The sequence below is a fragment of the Bombus fervidus genome, chromosome 7 (genome assembly GCF_041682495.2).
Source record: "Bombus fervidus isolate BK054 chromosome 7, iyBomFerv1, whole genome shotgun sequence".
Lineage (NCBI taxonomy): Eukaryota > Metazoa > Arthropoda > Insecta > Hymenoptera > Apidae > Bombus > Bombus fervidus.
The window spans coordinates 6,307,275-6,334,546 of NC_091523.1; the positions used below are offsets into that span (position 1 = coordinate 6,307,275).

The following is a 27,272-nucleotide window of genomic DNA, read 5'->3' on the forward strand; positions in this document are numbered from 1 at the left end:
CGAGATCGTATATGAAAATTATTATTAACTTTTTACCATTAGCTAATAATATGTTTTCTCCATCTTTTCTCTTTTAATTCCATAAAATAAAATAAAATAAAATAAAACAACTATCGTTAATTTAGGTAGTCGGTGATAGTCGAAATGAATTGATGAATGGAGAAAGAAGTATAACGAAGATCATGAACACGAATGGAAATAGAATTGTGCGGAAAAGCAGTGGCAAACGGAATCGAATTCCTACAAAACAGAGATCGTTCCTCTTCAACGTGCGCGACGGGTCAGACTCATTGTCCGACTAGCCATAAGTCCGACAGACATGCCAGGACCGTCTGCCTTTACAATCGGTCCCGGGGGAGGGAAAAACGCGCGTTCGATTCGAGTCGAGTCGAGTCGAGTCGAGCGCCGTTGGTCGGCCGGTGACAGATCGAGCTTTAGGAAAATACAATTCGGGATCGGTCAGAACGAATCGGATAGAACGTCGAGTCGTTCTACCGTCAGAATAGAGATGTCCGTTCTATAGGCGGATGGCTAGACCTAAAGTCAGAGGATAGAAACTCCAACATCGCGAGCTTGCACACGACTTCTTCGATTCGTATTCACCGCGTCCCTCCAACTCTCCGAGACGACACGACACGACACGACACGACGTGTCGTCACCCGTCCCATTCTGGGTTACCTTTGTTTCTTTCTTTCTTTCTCTTGTTTGTTCTTCTTTCTCTTCTCTTGCACTTCCGTTTCGTTGCTGTGTCAGTCTGCAAGGCAACTCTTCATGCTGCATAATGGCGGGATATCGAACGCGAGGGACAAGGTGGGGATTAAGAGGATGAGGGGACGAAAGGCCAGGAGAAAGATTACGCTCCGTCGAGTTCGCTCGTTGTAGCTGATTGCGGTTCGACCTAACGGAAGTTCGATTCGAGTTAATACCGTCGCGATAACGTCACGACCTAACCAAGAACCTCCACTTTCCATCGGTGAACATGAGCAAAGGGAAATACTTTCTCGTGTTTCGTCTACGGTTCTCTTCTCTCTTTCCGTTCCGTTCTATTACTCTTCACTTCTTCCTGTCCTTTCTCCAACTCTGCTGTTTTGTCCGCCGTATCTGCTTGTTCTCCTCCTACGTGACGTGTCCTGGGTACCGCGATTGCTTTGCATTTACCTTTCTTCGCTTCTTACTTTTCTCACTTCTTCCTGCGTTTATCTGTCTCTCGCTCTTCATTTTTATGCGCGTCTTCGTTACCGTATCGGTTTGTTCTCGTTCTTCCTTCGTGCTTGGACGACCAACGAAAGGTTTCGCCAGACTGCGGAGAGATCGCCAGCGACAGCAGTTCGTTGAGAATCGAGGAAAACGAGTCATGCCGGACCGGCTGACGAGTGTCGTCGCTGCTCTCCTTGCGAGTGGCGCACTCGATACTTCTCGCTTTTAAGGAGAACGATACGCTCGCGCTCAGGCGCCAGATTATTTGCACGCGTATATATATTACGTTGTCCGAAAAGTTTCTTTCGTTTTATACGTGAAATAATAAATGCACAACATTTTTTGTTTTATATTATTTTATGAATTTATGTATGATCCATGGATCAAACATAACTCAATAAAATAACATAAAACAAAAAATGTTGTGCTTCTACTATTTCCTGATAAAACGAAAGGAACTTTTCGGACAACCTAATATCTATGTACACTCGAATCGAGCTACTGCCACTGATATTGCCACTGACTGAAACGTTCACGATATATATGTCGTCTTATATCTCTTCGCGTCTCTTGGATTTAGGGACGTGGATGTTCGAACGATGATCATAATGCGTTAGGAAATATGTCTGTTCTGTACATGTCGTACGGTTAGGAAAACGTTAGCCGAAGCTATCGTTTGTATTGTACGTATGTACCTACAGGCTAATTACAATTAGTCGTGTGTTTTCTCGTAGTAACATTTTAGGAGGGTTCTTGCCGTGTTTCTAAATTATCTTCATAGAAATTCTTAATCTTTAAATGCATCTTTACACCGATTTACGAGTTTACGACTAGAGTCAAGATAATATCCGACTCTATCCCATTGTTGTCGCTAACACTTTGACTGCCACGCCGAAATCACATGGAGCATTTTTATTATTCAAAGCATATAATGACAAAATAATAATAAATTGATGATGTAAGACAACATTCTTCCCCAACGGACCGTTTATCTGATTGATGGTCACGGATGACCACCGTGGCGCCTTGGTAACAGTTGATAGCGTCGTATTATAACAAGGCTTCGTTTATTTCAACAAACCATTCACATTCGTTATTTCGTCGCAAGCAAAACGTGCAGAATATATTGTTGAAACGTGTAGAAGATATTAGGGTGAAATGGTAGAGGTCCGCAAAGAAAATTATGCTTGTAATAAACCAATGGTAGTGGTAGATTACAACAGAGGAAAATGTGCTGTAGATTTATCAGATCAAATGATAGCATATTCTACACCACATAGAAGAACCCTCAAGTGGTATATAAAATTAGCTTTAGAGTTATTGTTAAATAAATCAATTTCGAACGCGATGATACTCTATAAACAAGCAACAAAAACAAAAATCAAGGTATCAGATTTTAGAATGGCACTCGCAATGCACCTTACACAGTGCCATTCACCAGAGCCGTTAAATATACTTATTCGACAAAGATTGCGACACGAAATGCAGAAGAAAGAAGGACAAGCGTACCTGGTACGAAAATTTTGCAGTGTTATAAAAAAAATGTTAAACAGTTAGGATCAAAAATTGTTAAGAATCGGACCAAAAAAGTGATCACCTATTGTACAGATTGTATTGATGAGCCACATTTATGTTTAAAGTATTTTAACACAGTGCACCGTTAGATGCAAGATCTGTTCTCATTTTTTCTTTTTTTTTATTGATGTTCTAATAAAAATGTTTAATTGTTCAGTGGAGCACCTTTTATTTCAAAGTATCTTTTATTTATCGGTTATATTCAAAATGCCCTAACTGTCAATTTTCATTCAATTTTTACCAACTACCAATAATTAACCAATGACACCGTGCCATCACAGTAGCGTAATTACCGTGGCGTAACTACTTCAAGAAAAACTGTACATCTTTATTTATCCGTGACCTGGAGACTGCTATTACACAGAAATATTCTAAATAAGGAGAGGTGCATATATATTATTGTACCTGTATTATTGTATTGTATTGAATATACATCATGTTTGGGTTGCAAGGTCTAGGAACAAAGGAACTAATAAACAGATTTCTATTTATGTTCCCTGTAGCCTCTAACCAAAGCTATAAGTTTAACTTTTTTGATAATGTCCTTTTGCTATAAATATATGAACGTGCTCCCTATCATTCCATTGTCTAGTAACATTAAGAGAGTAAGGATCTGAATCAGCATAAACTTATACATTATACTTATACTTATACCTTTAATTATTTCAATATACTTTTCTATTACAAATTCATCCACTCGTTCTTCAATCAGTAAACCTCAACCTCAACAAAAGTGCTAAGAGGAGAGTTCGTAAAACTGGATAATGAAAAGAATGGAATATAGTGGGGTACGAGGAAATATTAAAACATTAATATGAGCTTATATTTTTATTAAGCATGCGAGCGTGTCTTTATCACGCGAGGCAACTTTTTCAATTTTCCGCTACAAGCTTCGTATCGAGGCAATTTCTTTCTTTAAACGTGAATTCTCATCCATCTTCTACGAGCTCGCACGCTGTGCCCATTAGATTAAGCAGATCCTTTTGAAACTGTTTAAGACGTTGGTCGTTTTAGGCTGAAGTACATTAGCAATTCTTTCCTAATCCTGCGACTTGCAACGCTCTCAAGAATTTTACGATGCTATTTCGTCATCGTACGACACGAGAAAACACGTACAGTATTTTACTCGTATATCATGCAGACGCGTATATACATACATATCTTTTACTGAAATCGATAAATTTTCACGAAATATATTTTCGCCGGTGTGGAAATATATTTGCCATTGAGTTTCGTTACTTTCGTAGAAAAAAAGACGAGGAAGATCTAGAAAATTATTTAGTATGTTCTTATTTAGTATTTAATTAATATGAACTTGAAGGTAATTAAGGCGTAAGTATATATACGTATAATTGATGCGTAAGGTAGTTCGTCATATTACATTTTCATTATCGTAAGTAAAGATTTCGACTGCCAACTTGTAAGTAAAATAAAGAATATTTTAATCCGACATAAACCAGAGATTATGGTACGTGCCAGGTACGTTCATTTTTTACATTCGCTCTGTGAAATTGCTGCGCACTTTCATGGTGACCATGGGCAGATATATTCATACGGCGCAAAAAATAATTAGCAATCCACCTACTCCTACGACTTTATTACTCTGGTGGAGACTAGTTTTTTAAAACCTCCGTACGTTGCACGACCAATATGATAAAACGCGAATGCTCGGAGAGAAATAACATCGCTGAAAAAAATGCAGGATATTTCGTTTACCTTTGATAAACGTTCAAAGTCGTAGTTCAACGACGTTACGAAGCGATTAACATTGTTTTCGTTAGTTTCTGTGACGCAATTTCACCATCGGCTTTTAATAATTTTTAAACCCCATTCGACGATATTTCTTGCGTTCTTATCCTTAGTAATTATTTTACGATTACTGTTTCAATTCCTAAGCTATTTTCTGTAAAAATAGAGCAAAATTTTACGTTAAATCTTAAGTTAAACGAAACTTACGTTAAACGAAATCTTATGTAACTTAGAGAAGAATTGATGAAAAATCTTTCACCGACCGATCCGACCGATCCAACCGATTACGAGTGCGCTTGAATATCGCGGAAATGATGTGAGTTCCTAAGGAGCGAATAGAATGTCCGTGAATTCGGGAAATTAAATTAGAGTTCCATTGTATCGCATACGGACCGGATACACGAAAATTAGAAAAATCGTTCACGTACGTCATTTTATTATTTTATTATTTTCGAATAACGTACATATTGCGCGAATAATTCCTATCTTCCTATAACGATCCTCGTCTAGAAATCGCGCACTTCAAAGGGATCGAGTAAATCTACGAGCAAGATCGATAATCATCGATTAATTTGCCAAGTTGCGCCTGATTCTCGAAGAAATTGCGCAAAAATTGAGAAGATTTTCTCTCTATGTACAGAGTTTTTTCTTGAATATCCAACATCGCACGTCATCGCGTTACGACAGTCGTGGTGAATCTACGCCTCTCCTAATTCATCTATCACAATCACAAACCGAGAAATGCGAATCTACATTATTCATAATATAGGGAGAAGTTGGCGAAACGGAAAATCTGCGTCGAAAAGCGAATACAGTATGTACCTATGCACATTGTTGTGTCATTATTCACGCGCCACTTTCTAAAATAATTTTAGATTTTCATCAGTTCCAGCGACTTCGTCTACCGTGGTTCCTCTGATCGCGTATGAAATTCGGATTTCACGCACTCGCAAGCATGCAAAATCCGGCAAAATATTCTACGAAGGATTTCCTATTGTTCTCGATGATCTTTTCAACTGAAAATTCTAGATTCCTTTACTCATAACGTGTATTCGCTTTCACATATATAAATATTATCCTTGCGAAATTCCACCTTAATTAGTTATTTCTCTTTGTTGATATCAACAATCGGAGAACCGTGTTCGTTGATATTTCACAGATTTATCTTAAAGTATTCTTTGAAATTTTGACGATACGTTATTTGGCATAATATGCTATACACGATTTAATTTTTAAAGAGCCTAACATTACCTTTGAGAGCGATGAATCGAAATATTCGTCTTCAGCTGGTTGAAAAAATGATTTTTTCATTAATTACAGAAAACCCATAAAAGCTGTTCTTAGAAGGTTGATAAAAAAAAGAAAAACTAATATGTTACTTAAAATGGTTGGAAGAATCTTTTTTTAAAGAGAAATTTAGTCCTGGCCTCGGGCCGGATTTTTCGCGCAAAAGTAACGTGAAATATGCAATATCGGTAATTAAATGATCATTCCTGAATGGTTCGTTAATGCGCGCGCGTAGAAAGTACAAACGGCAAAGAAATATCTTGGTGGATGGAGAATCTCAGATATGCACGAAGATTATGACTTTCGAATTTCGGTGTATTTTATTTTTAAGGGATACTACCGCGCTATAAATACCTTGAATATATTACATATTAAGTATACGGTATTATATTTTAATAGGACGTGTTTTTTGCAAATAGTTTAAAAAAACGTGTAAAGCATTGGTATTTCATAGTCTCGGAATGAGAAACGAACGAGCAACACGATGCAACTTTCGTTCCGCTTGCGATGATCCGCACTTAACCGCTAGTTCTTCCCTTTTTCTTGCGCTCGACAATTTTCTACGTTTTTCCTTCTCAATCACGATGGATATAAATGACCCATTCCACTTGAAAAGTGTTAATAATTCGCTTGTATTGGGGAAAGAATGGTTAAAGTGGTCGTGGAAAAAGATCGACGCGATATTCGTTACATAAAACACGTCGGAACGCTCTTGTTTACTTTCACATTCTTTTCTACGGGATCTTGCACGCCCCAATCGTTCGCCTACTTCGATCACTGTAATTTCAGTGAAACTCGTCAACGCGTTTCAACGATCGAAAATGCATCGGTAGATATTTTTGCAGGAATGTTGCCTGTATAGAGAAAAGTTTAGCGAAACTGAAGTAGACAAGTTGCGGAAGCACTCGACGATCGAGGGATTTTTTTGATCCCGTTTAAATCTTGTTACAGGAAATACATATGTAGATCGTTTTACGAAAGTTATCACGTACTTTTAATTTATATTTTTAATAAGTAACGTTTGGAGACTGATCTCTATTTTTTGCTAGACACGAAATAATTTTTTTGCAGTCGATGGGTAAACCAAAAATAATATTTATATAAAAAATTCTAGTACCGATAAATATATGGTAAGAATAAAAAGAAGAATTATTACCACGCAAGACTTGCTCCAACGTCCGCTAAAAGCTGACTCTTTCGAGTGTAATCTTCGCATCTCGCAAATCCGTTGGTCGATCTTCGTTCCCTTAAAAGCTTACGTTCACGTTCACATTCATCGCTTCCTGGGCGTTGCCCAACATACACGTTCCAACATACATATTGGCTTCTATATAACAGGGTTGCGTTATACTGCAATTTTTCCCCAAAGAAATAAATATGTCCTTGGAAATTGCTCAAAAGATAACCACGACGCCGTTCTAATTGTCTATGTTACCACGATCATCTTCTTCTGTCCCTTATCTAGCCATAAAAATCTCTCAATTAACTCGAATCTATTATCGCGTGCATTCTCCGTCCTTTAGGCCAGAAACACGTTTACAGCAAGTCTTTCGCTATTCGCTGTTTGTCGCGATATTTTAACAATAGAACTACCAGCCAAATTGACTGGTTTTACAATTTTATTTTAAAATTCCTACTTCGTGTTATATTTTTTTCAACAATGATGTAATGACTTTCGCAACGATAACTAAAAGAATAATATAATGAATTTTATTTTCTTTTTTATGTATTCAAACTCAAAATAATTTTGTATCAAGGCTACCAACACCAGTGAAAACGACTGGTACTTGTCAAAGTGTAAAAGGGTCCTGCAATATATTTATCCAACCCCAATTAACCAGTTTCCTCGTTTTCTACAACTTCCTACACGTTTTTAAAATTTTTACTGCGTATCATTCTATATGATGATATCAGTTATCAGGAAAATTCCGGATCGATCGCTAGATCGCTGGATGCTAACACTAGAAGTATCACACCAGTCAAATTGATTCTACAATTTTATAAATGTGCCAACCCTCGTTTAGGGATCATGGTCCCAAATGGATTGATAATATCAAAAATGTACTACATAACATGTAGTTGCTTCTGTAAGAAAGTAATAAATCAATAAATATAAAAATATTCTATTGTTACGTATTTTTTAAAGGCCAGTCGGTAGTTCGGTAGTTCTAGTGCTGAAGACAGATGATCATCGAAGGTAGCGTTTCCAGATATTTTACATCGTCCTTTAGGCTTTTAATTCTTTCTAAAAGCTGTTCGTTTATACTATCGTGCGATCGATATCACACTGCCAGATAGCTGGTCCGCAGATGCAAAAGTGTTAATAAACAGAGGATGCTCGATTCCGTTTTACCAGCAGAGCTAACAAAAGCATCTTCGATCGTACGACGGAAGCAGGCAACGTATCGGTGGAACGTTGCCGCGTTATCTCACAGCGGGATGACGTTCACGGTGAATCTATTCCAACGATCGTTTTAACGAGGCCCGTTAACTTATTATCAGACTTATAATTACGCGTATGTTGTCTGCTGGTTGCCGGAAATAAGTCACACGATCCGACTCTTCCTGGCCATATCTCGTTTCGCCGCGCGATATAACCTTGCGAGTACGATCACCAGAGATTCGCGGAGGATAGCGTTCCGGGAGTGTGGCGCAGATATTGCGCTGCGAAATGCATCGCGGCTCGATTATTAGCGTGCCGACGGTGCGGTAATACCGGTCGCGTGCCATCCATCTATTTCCGTTGAACGCACCGTCAAAAGGGGGAGTCGAGGGGCAAATTTAATCTATTTATCGCAGGTTCCAAGCGGTTCCCCTTCCTCGTCGGCTCTCTTTCCACCACGAGCATATCCGTGATACACGTGTATTATATGCACGATCGAGCCTTTCTCCTTCCCTATCTGTTTCATTCTCGTTGTCACTGTTCAACGAACGCCATGACGCGTCTCTAGCTGTTTTCCGGTCCCATCTAAGGGGGTGTGCAGGCTACGTGCGCTAGCAGGCGGCACAATTAGCGCACGCCATTAGTCAGCAACCTTTTCCTCCTACGTTCAAAATCGTATGCCTTTGGTAAAGGCGCCTCTGTGTCTAGCGAAGGGTGGAACGGGCTAGATAATACGTACATATATGCGAGAGCCACCCCTTCTTTAAACTCTTCGCCAAGAGAGACTTTTATGGGTAGAAAGGGTTCGAGGTGTTCGACCAAACGTTGTCGGAGGTGTAGTACGTTTAGGCGTCTCCTTTCAGCGAGACTTTGAGGTTCGAGTGCTTGAGATTTTTCTTCCCTTTCTCCTCTGCCTTCCTTCTCCTCTTCTCACTCTTTCTCTCACTCTGTCATCTTTCGTTTTTCTCGCTCTATCCGCAGACCTCTCTGTTTCTCTTTCTGGTTCTCGGGCGTTCTTTTTGTTCGCGAGAAACCAAGTGATACACGCGTTTGTCGCTCTTTTCATGCTGTATGCCTTTGTTCCTCGAGAACCCCATCCACGAGAACATTAACGCAGATCTCGTATTTGTCGCGCCTATTACGTCTGAGGATTCTCCCGGTGTTTCGTCCCGGCGAGATTTAAAGTTGCGTGCATTAAGTTGCAGCGTTTCTTGAGTAGTTTGCGCGCAAGCTGCGAGAGGGTAGGGCCGAGCCACTTCCGTAGACACGATGCAATTACGAATCAATAGAGACGATGGGAAATTTTAACCCAAAGAAGAGTGCTATTTATTCGCTCCTCGACGCTGAATACAGCTGTTTCCATGATCTTAGTAGATTCTTAATGGCAATATGCAGGTTCTACCGGCTGGTCGTTAGAACGCCATCGCAAGGAATGTTTCTTCAATTTCTTAATTTCATCTTGCAATAAGATCGACTTGGACATTCTTCGTAAGCGATCCAACACAATTATCGAGATTGTTATCGCTGTTATTAAGAATACAGAAGAGTAAATTCGGTTACGAGTATCGGCACTGACCGTTTTATGAAAATTCTAATCGATGCTGAAATATTCACATTGCGTTGGAAATATATTTCCTGGTAAATAGTAATAGAAAACCTTTCAATCTTGAGATGCAAATCACAAACTACATTGAAATCAAAGCTTTTGCAACGAGAGTTTGCGGAATAAACGCGTGCCCGTACATCTCGATCCTTCGCTACGCTCCTCGTAGCCATTACGAGCCTCATTATACCGAGTCGCTGCGGAACCCCTATTTTCTGTGCAAGGTTCGTTTTATGCAATTAATAAACATCGCAGTATCGCATTACGCGGCACGTTACACGCGGTTAGAGCGTCGAGGGTTGTAGAGGCTCTTTCCTCGGCCGAGAATCGTTGCGAAGAGCAGGCTGGTTTTTAAATCGCGAAGGCGAATTCCTACGAGCGTAAAAAGGGTGCTGACTCAACGTCCACGCGGAAGAGCAATTCTCTTTTTAACGCGGAGAAACAAATATCGCACGAAAGAGTCGCGTTCCGTTCGCTCGAACGTTGAAAACACGCTCGTTGGTGTTTCCAGTGGCGCTCGATGCTTATTCTTTGCCTTCGGTCGGTGTGCCGTGCATCGTTAAATATTTTTTCTCTTAACAAAGGAATTCGATATTCGTGTCACGAAAGGATGAAAACGCGGACGGTGTTTTCGCGACAACTGTCGTTTTTCCCGCGACCGTTCGTTCGATTGTTAGCCACATAATACGGAGCGAGGCGCTTGAAATTACTAGCTAAATTTACAACGCTATTGATATTTCTGTAAAAAATTGGGTCGAGCGTAAATTGCGTGGCTTAAATTACACCTTTGCTTACTTTACTTACTTTTTATAATTGGATCGATGGAAAAGTCGATCTGTTTCAACTACAACTACATTTATGCGATGTTTCAAATTTTTATGATTTTCTTTTACATTGCAGATATATCATTTCTGTATTTCAACATTCAAATATACGTGTTACCTTTAGAAATCGAGAATATATAGGGTAGGTCGGAAAACGGAGGACGATCAAAGGGGCGTAACAGACATTTTGATTATCTTTTGAATTTAGACGTCACAGATAAGCTTATCCACCTAAACCACGTTGATTTGAAGCACGTACGTGCAGCGTGTAACATCGGTTCGCTGTATCCGATTCTGCGAGAACAATGAGAAGACGAAGGAGAACGTTAAAAAATCGAAAGCAGGATAACTAAATTGTTGGTAACGTAACGAAACAAATAAATTCAGGGTAGATAACGTACGAATGTCATTCGATAACGAGATCAACTATAGAAAACCGCGACTGTATTCGAAAACTTTATTTGAAAAGGTTGGTTTGATTCGGCGAGAAAAAGCATCACCGCGTGTCTTTCCCAGCTAAATACGAAACGATCGTTCATCGAAGGCACCTTGGTGTTTATCGCGATGGAAAACGCAAGAGGAATATCGTTTCTTTCGTGAGAAGAAAAGGAAAGAAACAGCGGGAGGATCGCGAAAATATCGCTTGATCGGCTCTTTTATAACGCCCGGCCGTCGCATCGTCGAGATAGCTGTCGTTGTCCGTGTGTATACGTTATACGCTACATACATATATCGACGTACATTGAAACATCGCAGGGATCAGTCGTCGAGAGTCCGAGAAATATGAGAAATCTTAGTTTTATAAGAAATTGCGAAAGAGAATTGATCGGTGGATGCATTTAGATCTACCGACGACCGTGCGAATGTTAACGACATTGTTTCGTATCGTAACTTTATTATTACAGCAGCAAGTTTTCTAATTTTCCTGTTCGGCGAACAGCATATCTCGTGGCTTCACAACTTAACGCCCCTGTATTGTTCGTTACGCAACTTTTTTAAACCGAGCTATCTCCGATCGTTATTTCCCTAGAAGCATCACCACCATGCACGCGCTTTTCTTTGTGTAAAAAAGAAAACGATGATTTAATTACAGGCCGTTCTCGCGATTCCGTGCGATTAAGTAGCGCGTTTGGACGTCGTAGTTTCGTTTATTAAGAAAGTTGCGGAAGCTGTTGGGAAGGACTCCCGCCAGTTTGTTTCGACGGTGCGAGAAGAAAAGTCGATAGAAAGAAGTTGAAAGAATTTTTATCGCAGGGATAAAATGTGGATTGAAAGTAAGAGAAAACGTCCGGGATGAATATGCAAACGCATTGCTTTCGTCTTTGCGTACCTCTCATAGATTCAACAGAATAGATTCTGGTAGTTCCGTGTGCGAATGGCTGCTGATATATTTTGTAGATTTTGTAACTTTCGTATGTTCGAGGGCGATACGGGATATTACGATGCAAAGCTCGCAGTGTCAAGGAAAACATCGCATCGGTACACGTAGCATGTCGATAACTCATGGTTCAACGTGTACAACGTCTATTTATAGGGTCAATACGTTAGGCATTCTGATCAATGGACGATATTGATTTAGCGTATATAATTTAAATCTTGTTGCGAATAAATATGTAGTTGAATCAAATATGTATCCACAGCAATAGATAACATAATAAATGTTATTACATGTATTATGTATGTATTTGTATTACGTAGAAATTCTGTACTTTCGTAACATACTTATTCGCATTTCTTTATCCAAAAATTGCTTCAAAACCGTAGTTATCGAAGCAACGACAGAGAGCATATACGGGTGTATTTCTTGCTTCTAAATATACAGTCAAATATACGCGACTATCGTGGAAGCAAGAGGCTTAGCTGCACCCAAGACACATCCGGTAGAAATAAAGCGCTATGCCACTTTTTCGCGTCGGTGTTACTTTTCCCAAGACGTTTCTTCTCATCTGTGAAAGCGTACGATTATTCGAGACGACTCGTCTTCAGAGACCAACCCCGTATAATTTGATACAGGTCCTGGCTGGCTGGGATACCGCGAACCGATCAATACGATACGATGAATAATTTTGTAATACTCTTGGAGAAGAGCGACGCATAGTACTTCCGCGGTGGAATGACAATTGATCATGGCGAGACGTCGTTCAGAGAGACGGTACCCGTGCCAAGTTATACGTCAGGATAGTTGGAATTTTCATGGGAATGTCTTTGTTCGCGAATAAAGTGTTCCGCGTACGTGTCCGCGTCCCGACTTTACCCTACGAATACATAGTGGTACGTACGCTTATCAATGGGAAAAGTTTATCGAGCCTTTGTAGCGGTGAGCTTTTTCAAGATCAGTCGCGATCGATACGTGTGTTTGATCTAAAAAGCACGTGTTATGGTTGGCGGCGATCGGTGAGAGCGAGGAATATTTGCAAGTGACGGAAGATAGATCTCGTCGTGGGGATATATCGTGAAAAGTTGACCGATAAACTTGTCCCCTCGTTGTCGAATCCCATTTTCGATTACACTTTTTGCCTTTCCATTTAATAGTCCGAGAGATAGCGTCGCGTCATTGTTGGCGAGCGTTGCTGTTGAATCGATAAGATCAGAACTCGTGGTTTCTATGATGCCAGGTAATTTAAAGTCCGAAATGTAGTTTGCCTTCTTTTGTACATAGTATGCATCTGAGGAAATATGAACGGTTTTGGAGATACGGTAGTAAGCAAAGTTTGAATCGGCCAAATTTATTTTTAGTTAGTCGATGGAACTTTCGCTATTCGATATAAATAACTTCAAATCTATCGATATTCTTCGTATCTATGTTAAATCTACGAACAAATTATTCGTCTGTACAGTGATTGGTTTCTACAAACGGAACGCTTTGCCTGTGATTATTTCCTTTAATTTGAACGGATAATTGTAATAGATACGCTGCGCATCCTAAATTTACACATGTAACTTTATATTTGCGCAATAGTAAATTTCTACAGACTTCCCCATGGCTTATAGTAGCTTACGTGTATTTCAGCGAACGTTTAGCATTCAAAACATTATTTTAACAAGCTTGTTATTAAATTTAATAGTATTAAACTTTTTGCTATAAATCTAGCTGTAGCCGTTGAAACACGTATATAGAGAGGTAAAATAGTTTTGTCAACTCTCAGCTTAATGACCAACATCCCTGCATTATGATGTATATATTATAATGAATAGCTTCAATCCTCGTATCGAAGTTGTAATTACGAACATTGAATATTTCAGGGTAAACGTTGCTACAGTGAAATTTAATTCCAGATTGTAAAGTTTGTTCTACGTTACGGTAAAATCTGATAAACGGACATTGTGCTCCTCCTATTTATCTTAACCGAATCGTTTTCTATTTGTTGTCGATTCTATAAGTACGCAACCTCGTGTATAATACAACACGTGAAAAGTGAAACATTTAAACTGTTAAAATACTCCTGAAAATTTTAGTATGTTTTGCGTGTAATTTAAATACGTTACGTGTAATAGGACGATAAAAAATGTAAAATATAAAAAATATCGTGTCTAGACGAGGAATTGCCACCGATATCAAAGAGAGAAAGAAAGATATTGCATAAAACTTCATTTCCTGTTTCACAAGTACCGTTGCATTTATTATCGCTGGAATGTAAATTACGTGTAATTTTCAAATATCCCTGACATATCATATTGTCTAATTTACATATGATACGTATGTAATTTATGTACTTCTGTCGTTTGTGACGAGCCAGTGAATCGAGTTCGTTAAGTAAGTAAAAAAACTGCGTTTCATCGAAAGTATTTTACGACCTATGTTGATTAAACTTCTTTTCTTCATTGCTACGTATAAACAACTATAAACGTTCAGTTACGGTGATATTGAATTTCTACAACGCAATATTTGATAAAAGAAAAACATCGTTATTAAAGATAAAAATATAATACACGAAAGCGTTATTTAAATATTACAAACATTCTGTCTACACAATTTCACTTGCACGTTCGAAACGACATTGAAACGATATATGAAATTTATCGGTGAATTAATTTTTACGATCGTCGAACTAACGACTAAGAGAAAATTTAAATGTTCCATAATAATAAATTTGTCTGCTTTTTAAAATTCTAATCAGCTCGCTGGTTATCGCGTAGGCCAATACTTATCCTACTTCTCGTAGGAACGGAAAAAAGTTTGTTTGCTCACTTCGCCCGTTTCAACGTAGAAATTCGTAAGTTGGCAGAAAACTTTGCGCTCATGGGGAAAGGGTTCATTTATGGTTACGGTAGGTAAGAGACACTTAGAACGGCATCGTAAATAAGGAGTGGATTATTACTGGTCGTAGCGTACACGTGGTAGGAATGTTAACGTCACCCAGTACGCAGCACGCGTAAACCTAAGGAACGTAACACACTCCTCTGTATGCACGGGTTCTTTGTTTGTTTTCTCTGCCATGTCGTCGTACCTACGTTATTTTTACACTCGAATTTTCATTTTACTTTCATAGTATTCATGCACGTGTAATTGCAACATGAAATTCTTCACCGGAGTTTGAAATTTATTTCGTTGCTGCAAACTATAATTCGAACGTTGCTCGAAATACACAGGAAAAGTACAATTTTCTCGCGCTCTCGTTTCTGAATGGATTAAGAAGCGATGTCCCGTCGCAACGAGAAAGCACAAGTTGCTTGAATTCAACTGGAAACTTCTCGATCGTGGAAAGCTTCGACGAGGGTAGTCTACCTAGGTCGCGATCGCGTTCATTATCCATGTTCACGCGGATAAGGAATCGCGTTCGTTTAATCTTGGCGAATGAAACGGAATGCAAAAGCAACGCGATGGAAGTTGCCAGCTGAGGGTGTTTAATTATTTCGCTGTTTAGAAAGTTTCTAATACATTCCGCCGTATCCTTCCTCGATTTTCTTCAATTTGCCCCGTCAACTTGGTTCCTTCCATTTTCCATTTTCGTTCCAGACGTAAACGTCTGCGTCGGTCGCAGCGGGACACGGAACTACCTGGTTCAACGCACACACAAATATACGCGTTTAAAAGGGGCAAGGGGGCTGTGCGTCGCGTCGCATCGTTACACCTTCGTTTTTCCGTATGTTGTAGACACACTAAAGCCACCAGCGTGTGTCGTTACCGTTTCTGTGGTGTGCGGTGACAGGCCAAGAGTTGCACGTTGCGAAGCATCGAGTTTAAAGCGGAGGAACACTCGGACCTTTGCTTCAAAGTGGACTCGAAACTCGGGTTAAAATATTTGAAACGTCGTTTCGTGCGTTATTTATGCCAGGTGCGAAGTATGTGTTTACCTTAAATAATTGTAATTCTCGTTCATTTTATAACCAAATTGTGTCGTGTTGTATCGGATATGAATTGCATCTTCTCGCGAATTCGAACTGAAATGGCGCAAGGACGCTGATCAAGCAATCTGCACGGTTCGACAATTTTGTGTATTCACTGCTGGTTTCGACGTCCAGCGATTCATTTACAATTCAGTTTCTGCCGCGACATAGGCGACGAATGAACGTAGGTCCGAATATTAAAGCGATGCTGGATAATTGAGAGACTCGTTTGCTCCCTGTTTCTGTTACGAAGGACGCAGGATGCCTACAGTTTCCTCTCGCCGATGCTTGTCGCTTTCGTTTCACACAGGTACGGATATACTGTATCGGATTGTCGGGAAAATCGCCAGCGAAATTTCAGAAAAACTTGTAACAACGTATTCTCATAGAATCGATATTTCAGCGAATATCGCGTACATGTGTTGATAATTGTGGATCTTAATCGCCGAAATATATGTATAGGAACACTTAGATGACACTTAGAATTGATATCAAAATAGTTTCAGATTTATTTAATATGTGATTTACAAGATATTCGTCGATACACATTTGCACGTGTCTCAGCACTTTGTCTCATCATCTTCTATACCACATTACCAACGGAGCAGTTGCATTCTTCTGTTTTACGAGACGCTGTGCACGCACAAACTTCACACACTCATACTCATACTCATATATACGTGTCACTACTACGCGGCTAATCTAGTGTAGCACATAAAATTACACATATCTCAATAATATGTAGTATCATGCAACACCTTTCCATGTCTCGGAATCTAACGCGTTGAAAAGCAACATCTTTTCCTATCTTTATCTTAACCGGTTCTGGATTCTTCTTATTAAACGTTGAATTTACTGTCCAACTCCGAGGCTCTATTCATCATATCCGAATTTAACGTTCGTTAATGAAGTTTGCAATAAATAATTCTTTTCCAATTCCGTGAAATATACAACGAAATGTATCAATTGTCAAAAACAACGCTACGAACCTCCCAAACTTTACTCTACGCTTAAATCAATCTCTTTCTTTTATTTCTTCTTTCAACGATTCCTTTGTAGGCGATGAAAAAGCCTTGACGGATGATGTTTAATGGCGAAATCGAGTAACGTTTTTAAACGGTGTGAAATGTGAAATATTTAAACTGAATAGTCGATATACGAGCGCTTCTTGCCTGACTCTGTCTGATTCTGTCTCATCGTGTAACAACAGGACGTGGTATATCTGGGATAACGAAACGAAGTGGCCAGTCGACCACGGAGATTGTCGAATGGAAGAAAAATTGCCGTACACACCCTACGGTCGCGTGTCATTTCGAAACGGTTACGATCGGGTGATTCGTTTCGATTGACGATTTCGCGATCCTCGGTACACTCGTGCGCGACAGTCCATCGGACCGATGCAGATTAAATTAAAGTGGAAAGAACGTCTTCGAACTTCGATATATCGTATTTCAATTCTACTATCGTACACGCACCGACCTGATCGCATATGCATTATACCACTGATCGATTCGCCTGTATGGCGAAGCGTGTCACTGATAGATAGCCAATTTACTATGAGAACCGTAACTCGTGTGTAAGCCTGTGCACGGCAGCCAGAGAGCTTTGTAAAGCGCGACTGCGTTGTTAAAAAGGGAAAGAAGTTAGCGTTCCAGGATACGCGTATATGTAGGTATGTAGCTAGAAGTGGATTACTATCCCGACTCAGTGGTGAATGGAGGTATTTGTAAATCACTGTTACCATTTCTAGTCATGGTAAAAGTGAATAAAAGTGAGTATTGGAATGATATGGGAATGTAAATAGAAAAAAAAAAAAAAAAGAAAGATATGATATCCTACGAGTCATGTATCTCTTCACGAATTAAACGACGGAAGGTAAATATTTTCGATGCTGTATAAAACGTATATTTAGTTGGAATGCGTGTAGAGTGTAGCTGATTGCATATGTATACGGATTGCACTGTTTCCATCACTCGAAATGCTGAACCTGGAGTATATTCCACGTTTCTCTTTATGTTAGTACGTATATATGTGCGCAGATGCGTGTATTTCGCATATATCCAGCAGCAAAGCAAAATATCGCGCTTGTAAACGTACGGATCCGGGGCGAATGATCGAACGTTTTCCTGTCGTTATTCTTACGTGTTTGTCGAGTGTTCCCTGGATGCTCTCACTCTCTCTCTTTCTGTCTTTCACTGTCTCTCTCTGCCTCTCTATTTCCGTTGCTCTTTCTCTCGAGTTGCAGCCCACGTTGGAATTAGGAAAGTTTGCAGCTAGAAGGAAGTTCCGCGGCCGGAAAAACTTTTCCACGGCGGGGCTAGGTGATGACCATCGCGAGCCCCATCCAGTCAAGGGCTAAAGCCAGCTGTCGCCACGGTGAAATTGAAAAATCTGCCGGTTCTTTCGTAGCTGCACTTGGCTAGGAAAAATCGGCACGAGGATTACGACATCTTTATTACGGGCACGTTGATACAGCGCGACTGCTATGCTGTGCTTTATAGTGATTACGTAGATAGCGATGATAAGGAAGCCTCGCTTGTTAGTAGTCGATTTCGCCGGACGTAGATACGTTCTTCGTTGATTCGGACGTGTAATTGACCGGATGCTGGTTGATTAATTATTATCAATTCGTTGCACGATGTCTGTTTTGCGCAGTTACGCGCCAATTCCCGTATGAAACTGCTCGGGAATCCGGGAGTGCATCAGCTGACGACGATGTATAAACGGGCACGCTGTGCTTGCAAATTAATGAAATATACTCGCACGGCTGATAACTCGCGCGTTTATTGCTCGCCCGTACATTCCGGGGTTTATAGAATCGTGCGGATTAAAGCCTGATTTACAGTTCGACGGATCAAGCGATAATTACCGAGCGTGGTTACCAATTCAAGTTACGAGCTGAAGATTTTCCGTGCGAGAAAAATTGATAACGCGTCGTCCCACCTTCCTCGATCTCAATCAAATCCCGTTAGACATTTTGTAGATGCTGAAAGTTCTCATGAATTTTACGTTTGTCGGGGCAAACTGTTAATTAGAATTTTGAGTAGCGTCGCTTCGACCGATTCGATCATTTCAGTAGACTTTCCTTTGGTTAACATCGTCTCTCGCTTTGTCAGTGCCGCGTCGAATTTAAATACAATATAAATATACGGATTGCCGCAAAGGATTACGTAAGTAAAGATTAAAAGAACAACGTGGAAAGGTTCAAAGGCTGTGAAATCGTGGACGAAAGGAGGAAGGAATCCTTGATAAATAGCGCTACTTTCTGCGACTCCTTTCTGCCCATTAAAAATACGAATCTCCATTGAGTAATCTACGGAGCTTTGTCAGGCGAATCGTTCCCCGTCGGTTCAATCAGATTTTAAAACGCGCATGAGAATAAATTGAACTGGAATCTCCCGCGAGACTAATAATGGCAGAAGCATGAATATTAATACCATTTGAACTTCGTGGAAACTTTCAGTTCGGCTTGACAAGGAAGTTCGTCTGTAACCGAAGGGAGGTAGACGGGAAAGCAAAGAAAAGAGAAAAAAAAACGGATTCTTGTTCGGTGGATCGTCGGTGGAATAGCTTGCATGGGCGTTCACGGAGAGTAAAACACGTTTCGTAGATATTTCATTGGAACCGACTTGAGATATTCTTTCAGTTTTAAACTCCGAAATTAACAAAGGAAATGGGAGAAAACAATAAAAAGAAAGGAGGGAAAGAACTCAAAAAGTACGAATGTTATAAATGAAGTCTATCTTTTACGCGGTTTGGTTGAAACACATCCGATTCAAAGGTCGAGAAAAGTCAAAGAGTCTCGGTTTCGAACAAGTTTTTTCAGCAATTTCATAAGGTGGAGGAGTTAGGCAACAGCATGAATTAATTAAACGTTTAACGTTATCTTTTAAATGTAACAACGAAATTTATTGTATACAGGAAGTATGTTGCGAGATACGTAAATGCGAAAGCAACATCATTACGGGACGAACGAAACGGTAATTCTTTGAACCCGTCCCTTCGTTTTTCCATGTTTCGCTGTTTTTCCTTCCTCCCAAAAGCTAGAGGCTGCATAAACCTTTTCGATTAATTGCTTTATCTTACGAATATGCATGAAAGCGGACGCGGCGTTTAAACAAGCCTGGGATACGCGTTCCATCGATAATTTCAAAGTTCGTTTCTGGCCAAATATGGAAGGCAATGACCAACGGAGTCGCGCGCATATTTCACGTTTTCCGGTGGATTTATTTGAAGCACAGAATATCGACCGGTGGGAAATTGAAAAATGCAGATCGCTTTCCCTCAACCTCGTGACAAGGAAGCCAATGCGGAGACTCGAGGGAGGAACAGAGGAACGGGGTGGGGACATGGTATCTTTGTTCGTTGTAGCAAGAGTGTTTTGCATTGCGAATACGTAATAGTTTCAACGAATGTTACGCGTTTGAATCGTGAATATCGTTTTATCACGTAACAGATGGCAAAACATGGAAGGCTATACCTTACTTTAATTAAAAATATCGGAAAGCTTTGTTCGTACGTGCGTTCTTAAGAAATCGAACAGATACTTTCATCGTTTGATCGCTAAAACACGTACAAAGATGTTTTGCTGGAATATTATTAATTATATCGACATCTTAAACAACCCAACCAGAGCAACGGAAAAGACACGGAACAGGCACACGATGTTTCGATATTGAACGAGATTTAAAAAGATAATTTCATCGTAGACGGCGGCGTGTAGTCGTTCAAAGACTAAAATCCCAGGAAACCTGGCGTTCCGATTCTAATTATGGCGCGGGACTGGCGATTCCGTGAATTCCAGCACATTCTCCCTGTTCCGATTAAACGAAAATGGAGCGACGTATGTGAGGTCGTGGAAAAAATGTTCTGTCGAGCGCGAATTGCTTGATTAACTGGTAATTCGTGGGCAATGCGTTACGAGAGAGGACGTGACCCCGTGTCCTTCAGGTGTACACGTTAACCGGTCATGGGTTAATCCGCGGGTTCAAGCAGAGCTGCTAGTGGCGCGGAGAAATGGAAAAGAGGGATCCTCCGGTTTCATCTCTGTCGGGGAAATTAAACCACGTATCCAGCTGGCGTTTATTCATACGCACGCTTTCGCGGAAAATGTTTACGGGAAAGGAAAACGTATCGTTGCGTCTATTAAGGATCGGCTATGTAAACGGAGTAATTAAAATTTCATTTTACGCCTGGAGACGGGCGAACTGTTCCGTGAACGATGCTCCACCGCGAAGATTCGTTAATCGCGCGGAGGCGCAATTAAACCGTGGCAAATGCGAATTAACACGGCGCTCGAATGGCTTTTTATCGCATGGAATCTCGTTGCACCGTCTCGTTGACACTTTTTACAATCCTTCGCTTTTGAACGCTCGTTTTTCATATTATCGAAATATTATCGACGTACGTGAATTACACTTTTTACGAAGGATATCGATGTAATTTTTCATTTTACTTTCCAACGTACGTTAGCGTGAACAGATTTGAGATCATACGTTGGTCCAGAGCAATGCTCGAGATTAGATTTCCCACTTCATCGCTGGTATGTACGTAAATAAACATCGGTGGAAAACCCGCTTCACAGGTATCAACGTTACTCCTAACTCTTTCTCGAAGCATCGATTACTGTTATGCGGAGAATCGAATGTTTTCTATGGAAAAATTCAGCAAATTTCAGTCGTGTAATGCTCACACTAAATACAACAATGAGGAAGTTGTAAGTTCTCTTAGAAAAAAATATACGCGTATTGTATACGTGTATTCGAGAGATTGAATTGCGCATGAAGCTAAATATGAAATTTCATATTTCGCATAAACTCTGCATAATTAACCTATACCGTTGGAACTTTTTAAATATGAAAAATCTAGTTTATATACGTTACATTCTCGTTATTTCGGACAAGCTCATATCTTATTTGATATTTTCTCTATTCGCGTATTGTAACATGTTGTATAACATACTCGTGCATACACGTGTATCTACCTTTAAATACAATCGACGCGGTACGTTGCAACTACAGTTTACGTAAAAAGTATGAAGCAAAAGGAGCAAATGAAATGGAAGAAAAGACATGCTATCGAAGGTTTGCTTTGGATGGAAAGAAGAAAGGGCGGCTCGAAAAAGGTAGAGAAACGAACACGAAGGAATCTTCGTGAATCGTTCTTATCGCAGCAAGAAGTCCAAACAGAGCGGCTAACTTTTTTGATAGCCCAGCCAGGGGAATCGTTACCCTTTCAAATGCGAATAGCGTTTGGTATGATCCATGCGCGGCCATTGCGGGGCGGCGCGGTCCTGGTCAAAGTAAAGGCGGAATCCGGCAGAATGTATGCAGTGCCCCAGAAAAAAAGTTTGGCTAGTGGATAGAGCTCGCGGAGGATTAGTGCCGTGTCCGGGGCCGAATTTATCCGCGAGGTTAGAGTGTGAAACCGGCTCGCAACCGGAGCCTCGAAACTGTGTGAAATCGTATTACCCGATGAATATGCAGCGCGATTTTGCGGTCGAAAGTTTTCGGTTCCGCTTGTAACTCGTAGGCGGTCTCCGGTAAGCGACGACGGAACTGTGGAACCCGAATCCTCTAGACGTATTCTAATTAGTACAAAAACCAGAGGAGAACAAGGTGACGGCATGGCGGCAACACGCGGAACCGGGAAAAGGAGATAGCAGGAGTATAGGGAGAACGCAGGGCTGTTCCTAAATCACACTCGACCGAAATCTGCGTTCGGCGGTTTAATTGATTTTTGGCTAGTAGAAAGTGCGGCAAGAAATCACCGGCCAGCCGGGAATTAATTAGACATCGGCCCCGGAATAACGATTACATCAAATTTAATTGGACAATTCCATTTGTAGATTGGACAGTTTTGAATACGCGCCGCGTAAGAAGCGCCGTTTCCGTGGAAATAATTGGTTTTCTTCGACTACGGCCGAGAGAAGGGATGTGGCTCTCTTTGTCGTTTCTCGAATAGATCTTCGTTTCTTCCTAACCTTTCTACCATCTTTTCCTTTAGGATCTACTTTTCATGGTAAGCCAAACGGGAAATTGCATCGCGAATGTCTGATTGGCTGCCGATGTCTGAACGGATGATTAAAAGTTGATCGAATTATCGAATTGACACGGTTCGATAGATGATTTCGAGCAAACGTCTCTGTTGGTCGAGTTAGCTCAAGTTTCAACGTTCGCGAAATAATCGGTTTTCTTGTCGCAATACCGTGCTATTGGTTGGTTGTCGAAGCTATCTATCTCTTTGGCTTCGATGCGATTGTTTTGATCATTGATCGAAAAGCTGTGAGCGAAAAAGGAAAATATTCTCGCGGTGGCGACGCGTTCATTCAGACGTTTCATCGTCAAATGTCATTTCTAATCGATTCGATGGTCAGATCACGCGATTCGAATTCGATAATTTATTCGTATTCGAATTATTTCGTTTCATAGCGCGTTGAATACACGTATTCGATGCAAACACATCGCAAGATGGTCCAAAAAAATCACAATGCTTTTGCAATTGCGATAGTGACCAAAGGAGCGAAAAGATTCGAGTTTGAAATGACAATATTGCTTTGTTCTACAACTCGTTCTGCCACGCCTTGTTTCGTGTTTTCTCTTCCAACAGTATTGTTGTAGTAACAAATTGTTCTTTTGCAACTGTTCGATAAAACGGACTTCTGTGCGTAATCCATGTGTAAAATTCTCTGCTACGCAGACGATGCAATTGTTGAAATATAAAATTGTAGTAGTCGTCGTGATAGTATCGTTACTAGATCGGGTACTATTTAAAAAAAAAATCGTTTTGTAATCTGTAACCACTGAGATATGTAAAATAGTCGACAGGTATGTATGACTAGGAAGAAGAACGCGTAATAAAGAAAAAACTAATCGAGCAACGGTATTTCGTTATTTCACTACTCCGTTAAAGAAAAAGGAAAGGAGTGTGGACAAAAGGAAGGAGGAAGCTACGTAACGCTAAATGATAAAATTGATTCTTACTTTCTATCGCTCGTGATACACTCGGGCCACGCGGAACTACGAGATAAAATGAAATTTCACGGTAGACAAAATTTCCGGGTCACAGAAAGGTATCAGAATAAATTTTCAAGTGATCTATTGAAACTTCACCGGTATATCGTAACGTCGAGGAGCGTAGCTAAGAGACCGTCTAAAGTAAGTAATACAAGAATATTAAAATGACAAAAGGAAATGTGTAAGGCAGACAGAAAAGAATGCAGGTATGGAAGCCACGTATATACCTAAGACCACCCATGACGACATGTAGATTGTCAGAACAAAATACGATGTTAGATAATGCACCGTAACGAGATCGGCTAATGCCATTGGTCTACTCTACTCGGAAAAGTGCATCCACGAAGCAATCACGCTGATAAGATTTATCTTCCGTGGCGTGCAAGTATTCCTAACGGCCGGTAGGTTCGAAATTATCGAAGGAAAAAATTTCTAGGTCGACCACGAGAAGTCGTAAAAAAGATAGTACGAAATGCGTGTGGATACTCACGGAGAAAAAACGTGATCTAGAGATTCCTGGAGCTTCTGGGTAGCTTGCTCATGGATTTCTAGTTCGATAGTATGCAGCTGCAGTCCTTGTAACCTCGCTACCCTCTAACTTTTTCGCGATTTCCAGCTTCCGTTCCACCTTGATTCTCATTGTTTCATACGCTGGATCTTTATGCATTCGCCTTGAGCGATCGTCGGTCCGTGCAAGGAAATCCAGAATTTCCAGTCAGGGTGAACGACGTTCGATTTTTCAACGTGTATAAGGCACGTGTATTGTATATCTGTATATACTTAGCTGGTAACTACGTTTGCAACATTGTTCGTTCATTTGCTGGCAAATTATACTTCTCGATTTTTCTCGAGGCAATACTCGTTTGCATCGAGCTATTCTTTTTTTTTCTTTTTTTTTTTTTTTTTTTTTGATCGCGTTTAAATGGTATGTAATTACTAGCGCAGGCCAGCAGCCATATTGTGATTTTGGTATCTCGCGTTTGAGAAAAGAACAGATGCCGTGCGATAAGTATCTATTAGGAGAATGAGAAGATTTTTCAAAGGAAAGTTACGAATAAAAATTTCATCGTACGGCTTATTGAATTACGTTTAGCGAAATTTTGTAATTATGTTGTCCATGTACGTTTTACTTTGAAACATCGGAGGTTGCGCGGAAGCAAGAAATTATTTTACATTAACTCGTCAAGCGAATCTCATTTCTCCTTCTAAAGTACATTTTTTGGAACACGTGAAATTTTTCTCAAAACAGAATTCATTCGGTGGGATTTAATACGTCCCTTTGCTTCTCTTGAAATAACTGTTTGTACATATATTGCGTATTCTTTCGCTTATAACGAATATTTCACGAACGGCATCGTCCAACGGATTGCACATTCTATTTTACTCGAAACTTTAGATACATTTTATTTTTAATTTGCTTTGAAATAAAATAAACTGTCTTTTTTTATTGAATGAATCAGTAAAAGTCTAATTTTTTATTTGAGATCGTATAATTTAATATCTTTTAAACTAATCTGCCTTTTCAAATATCTTATTCGATGAATTTATAATAAATGTAGGATGGAAATACCACCTTCGACAATCTTTCAAATCGAAGTAAAATAGTTCGGTTAATAATAATTTAACGATTTCTAATTCGATAAATAGAAGGCAGTTGAATAATTGAAAGAAAGATGGTTGAAAGAATGTGAAAAAATAGTCCGGAAATATCTAGCGATTTATTAATTACTGCTGTTTACGTTTCTTTATCTGAAATAAAGTAAGACGTACTATACGACGTAATTCATCGCTACAATACAATGTCAGATATACATACATACGTACGCTATACACAACTCAGTTACTACGATTAATGAACGATAGGAATTTTTTGATTCGTCCGCTAGCAGTAAGCGTTTCAATCTTTGTGTACGTTTAAACTGCGTATGTAACACGATCCTATACCTATATGGTCTATATCGTATACACGCATAGAGGACCGTGCTTGAGTCAAAATTTGGCGCGCAATAGTTTTTCAATATGGCGTCTGAGCGTTGGATGTTCGTAGCGCGTGCATCGTAATTCTGATATTAATTACTAATAATTAACTTCAACGTTACTCTTTCGTCTCTAACTATCGTTCCGATGGATAAATCTTTATCGGTGATACGTTGTTATTAATAATATACGCGTGTTTTTATAGAAAAGTGGCAAAAATCGTTTACTGATTGACGTTACTGTATTCGAAGAAGTGACACAAAGAAGAAAGTTTATCTCTGCTGTTCGTTAATGCTTTAGCAGTGTTATCACAATTAGAAATTACGACTTAGGAATTAGCACTTAGTAGGTAAATATGTATGTGTTCGGTGTTTCGATCCGACTCGGCAGAATTTTATTTACAATCGGATGTTTTAGCGTAGCTCGTAACGCAATACGAAATACTACGTTTTAGGAATTAGATTCTGAAGTAACTCTTGTTTGATTTGGTTTGTTATAGAGGTTGCAGTGGTCCAGCAGCGGGGCACATCGTGAACTTTGTTATCTGAAGGGACGTAGCGAGGACCAGTGTCAGAATTATGTACGAGTATTCGGCAGACAAGGGCCTGATCGATTTCTTGTTTGTGGAACGAACGCATACAAGCCGCTCTGCAGGCAATTCACCATCAAGGTAAGCGCTTTAGATCTTTTTTTTAATCGGCGGAAATATCAAGGTCGTTTGATAAGTAGCCCTTTGTTTCAAACCACCAGATTCCAGTCACTTTAATGTTCGACCACCACAGTTAACCGCGCATGCGAAAGAAAATCGTTAAGTGAAATTGAGCTTTGTGGCAAACCATGCTTGCCTGTACTGTACAGCCTTTCTATTTCTATTGTTGGTATAAAAGCTATTATAACGCGATTATTTACAAATTACGCACCGGTAAAATAGAAATCAAAAATACCAATTTTATGTTTTCGAAAATTAGATTTTCGATCTTTACGTTCAAAAAATATTTAAATATATATTTTTAATCAAATTTTCCGGATGTTCACTCATATGCCGTTGACAAATATTCATTACTTCTATACCTTTTTAATGAAAGCTCGTAATTTTTAAATTTGATTATCCGATTCGATCGAAAGATCTCTACACTGAAGGGTATTTATTACAAATAATATTCTGTATCGTTCGTTTGCTGATACTTGATTGAAACGCATACAATACTTTTTAAACGATTATTTAAATAATGATTTATATTTTGACATTCCTGAAATAATCGATTAGTTAGGGTACATCGATCCAGAGTGAGATACTTTCATAGAAAGTTCATAGCGCGTGCTTTTTTTTTTA

At 39.8% G+C, this 27,272-nt stretch overlaps 1 protein-coding gene across 3 annotated transcripts in view; it reads left to right on the plus strand.

The window, feature by feature from the left end:
* The window catches only part of LOC139989066 (semaphorin-1A), a 368,578-nt gene that overhangs the window by 177,342 nt on the left and 163,964 nt on the right, over positions 1-27,272 (plus strand). For all 3 annotated transcript variants that reach the window (XM_072006980.1, XM_072006978.1, XM_072006979.1), the window contains exon 5: positions 26,439-26,609. In XM_072006980.1, coding sequence (XP_071863081.1) covers positions 26,439-26,609 — 171 coding nt within the window. The remainder of the gene's footprint in view (positions 1-26,438; positions 26,610-27,272) is intronic.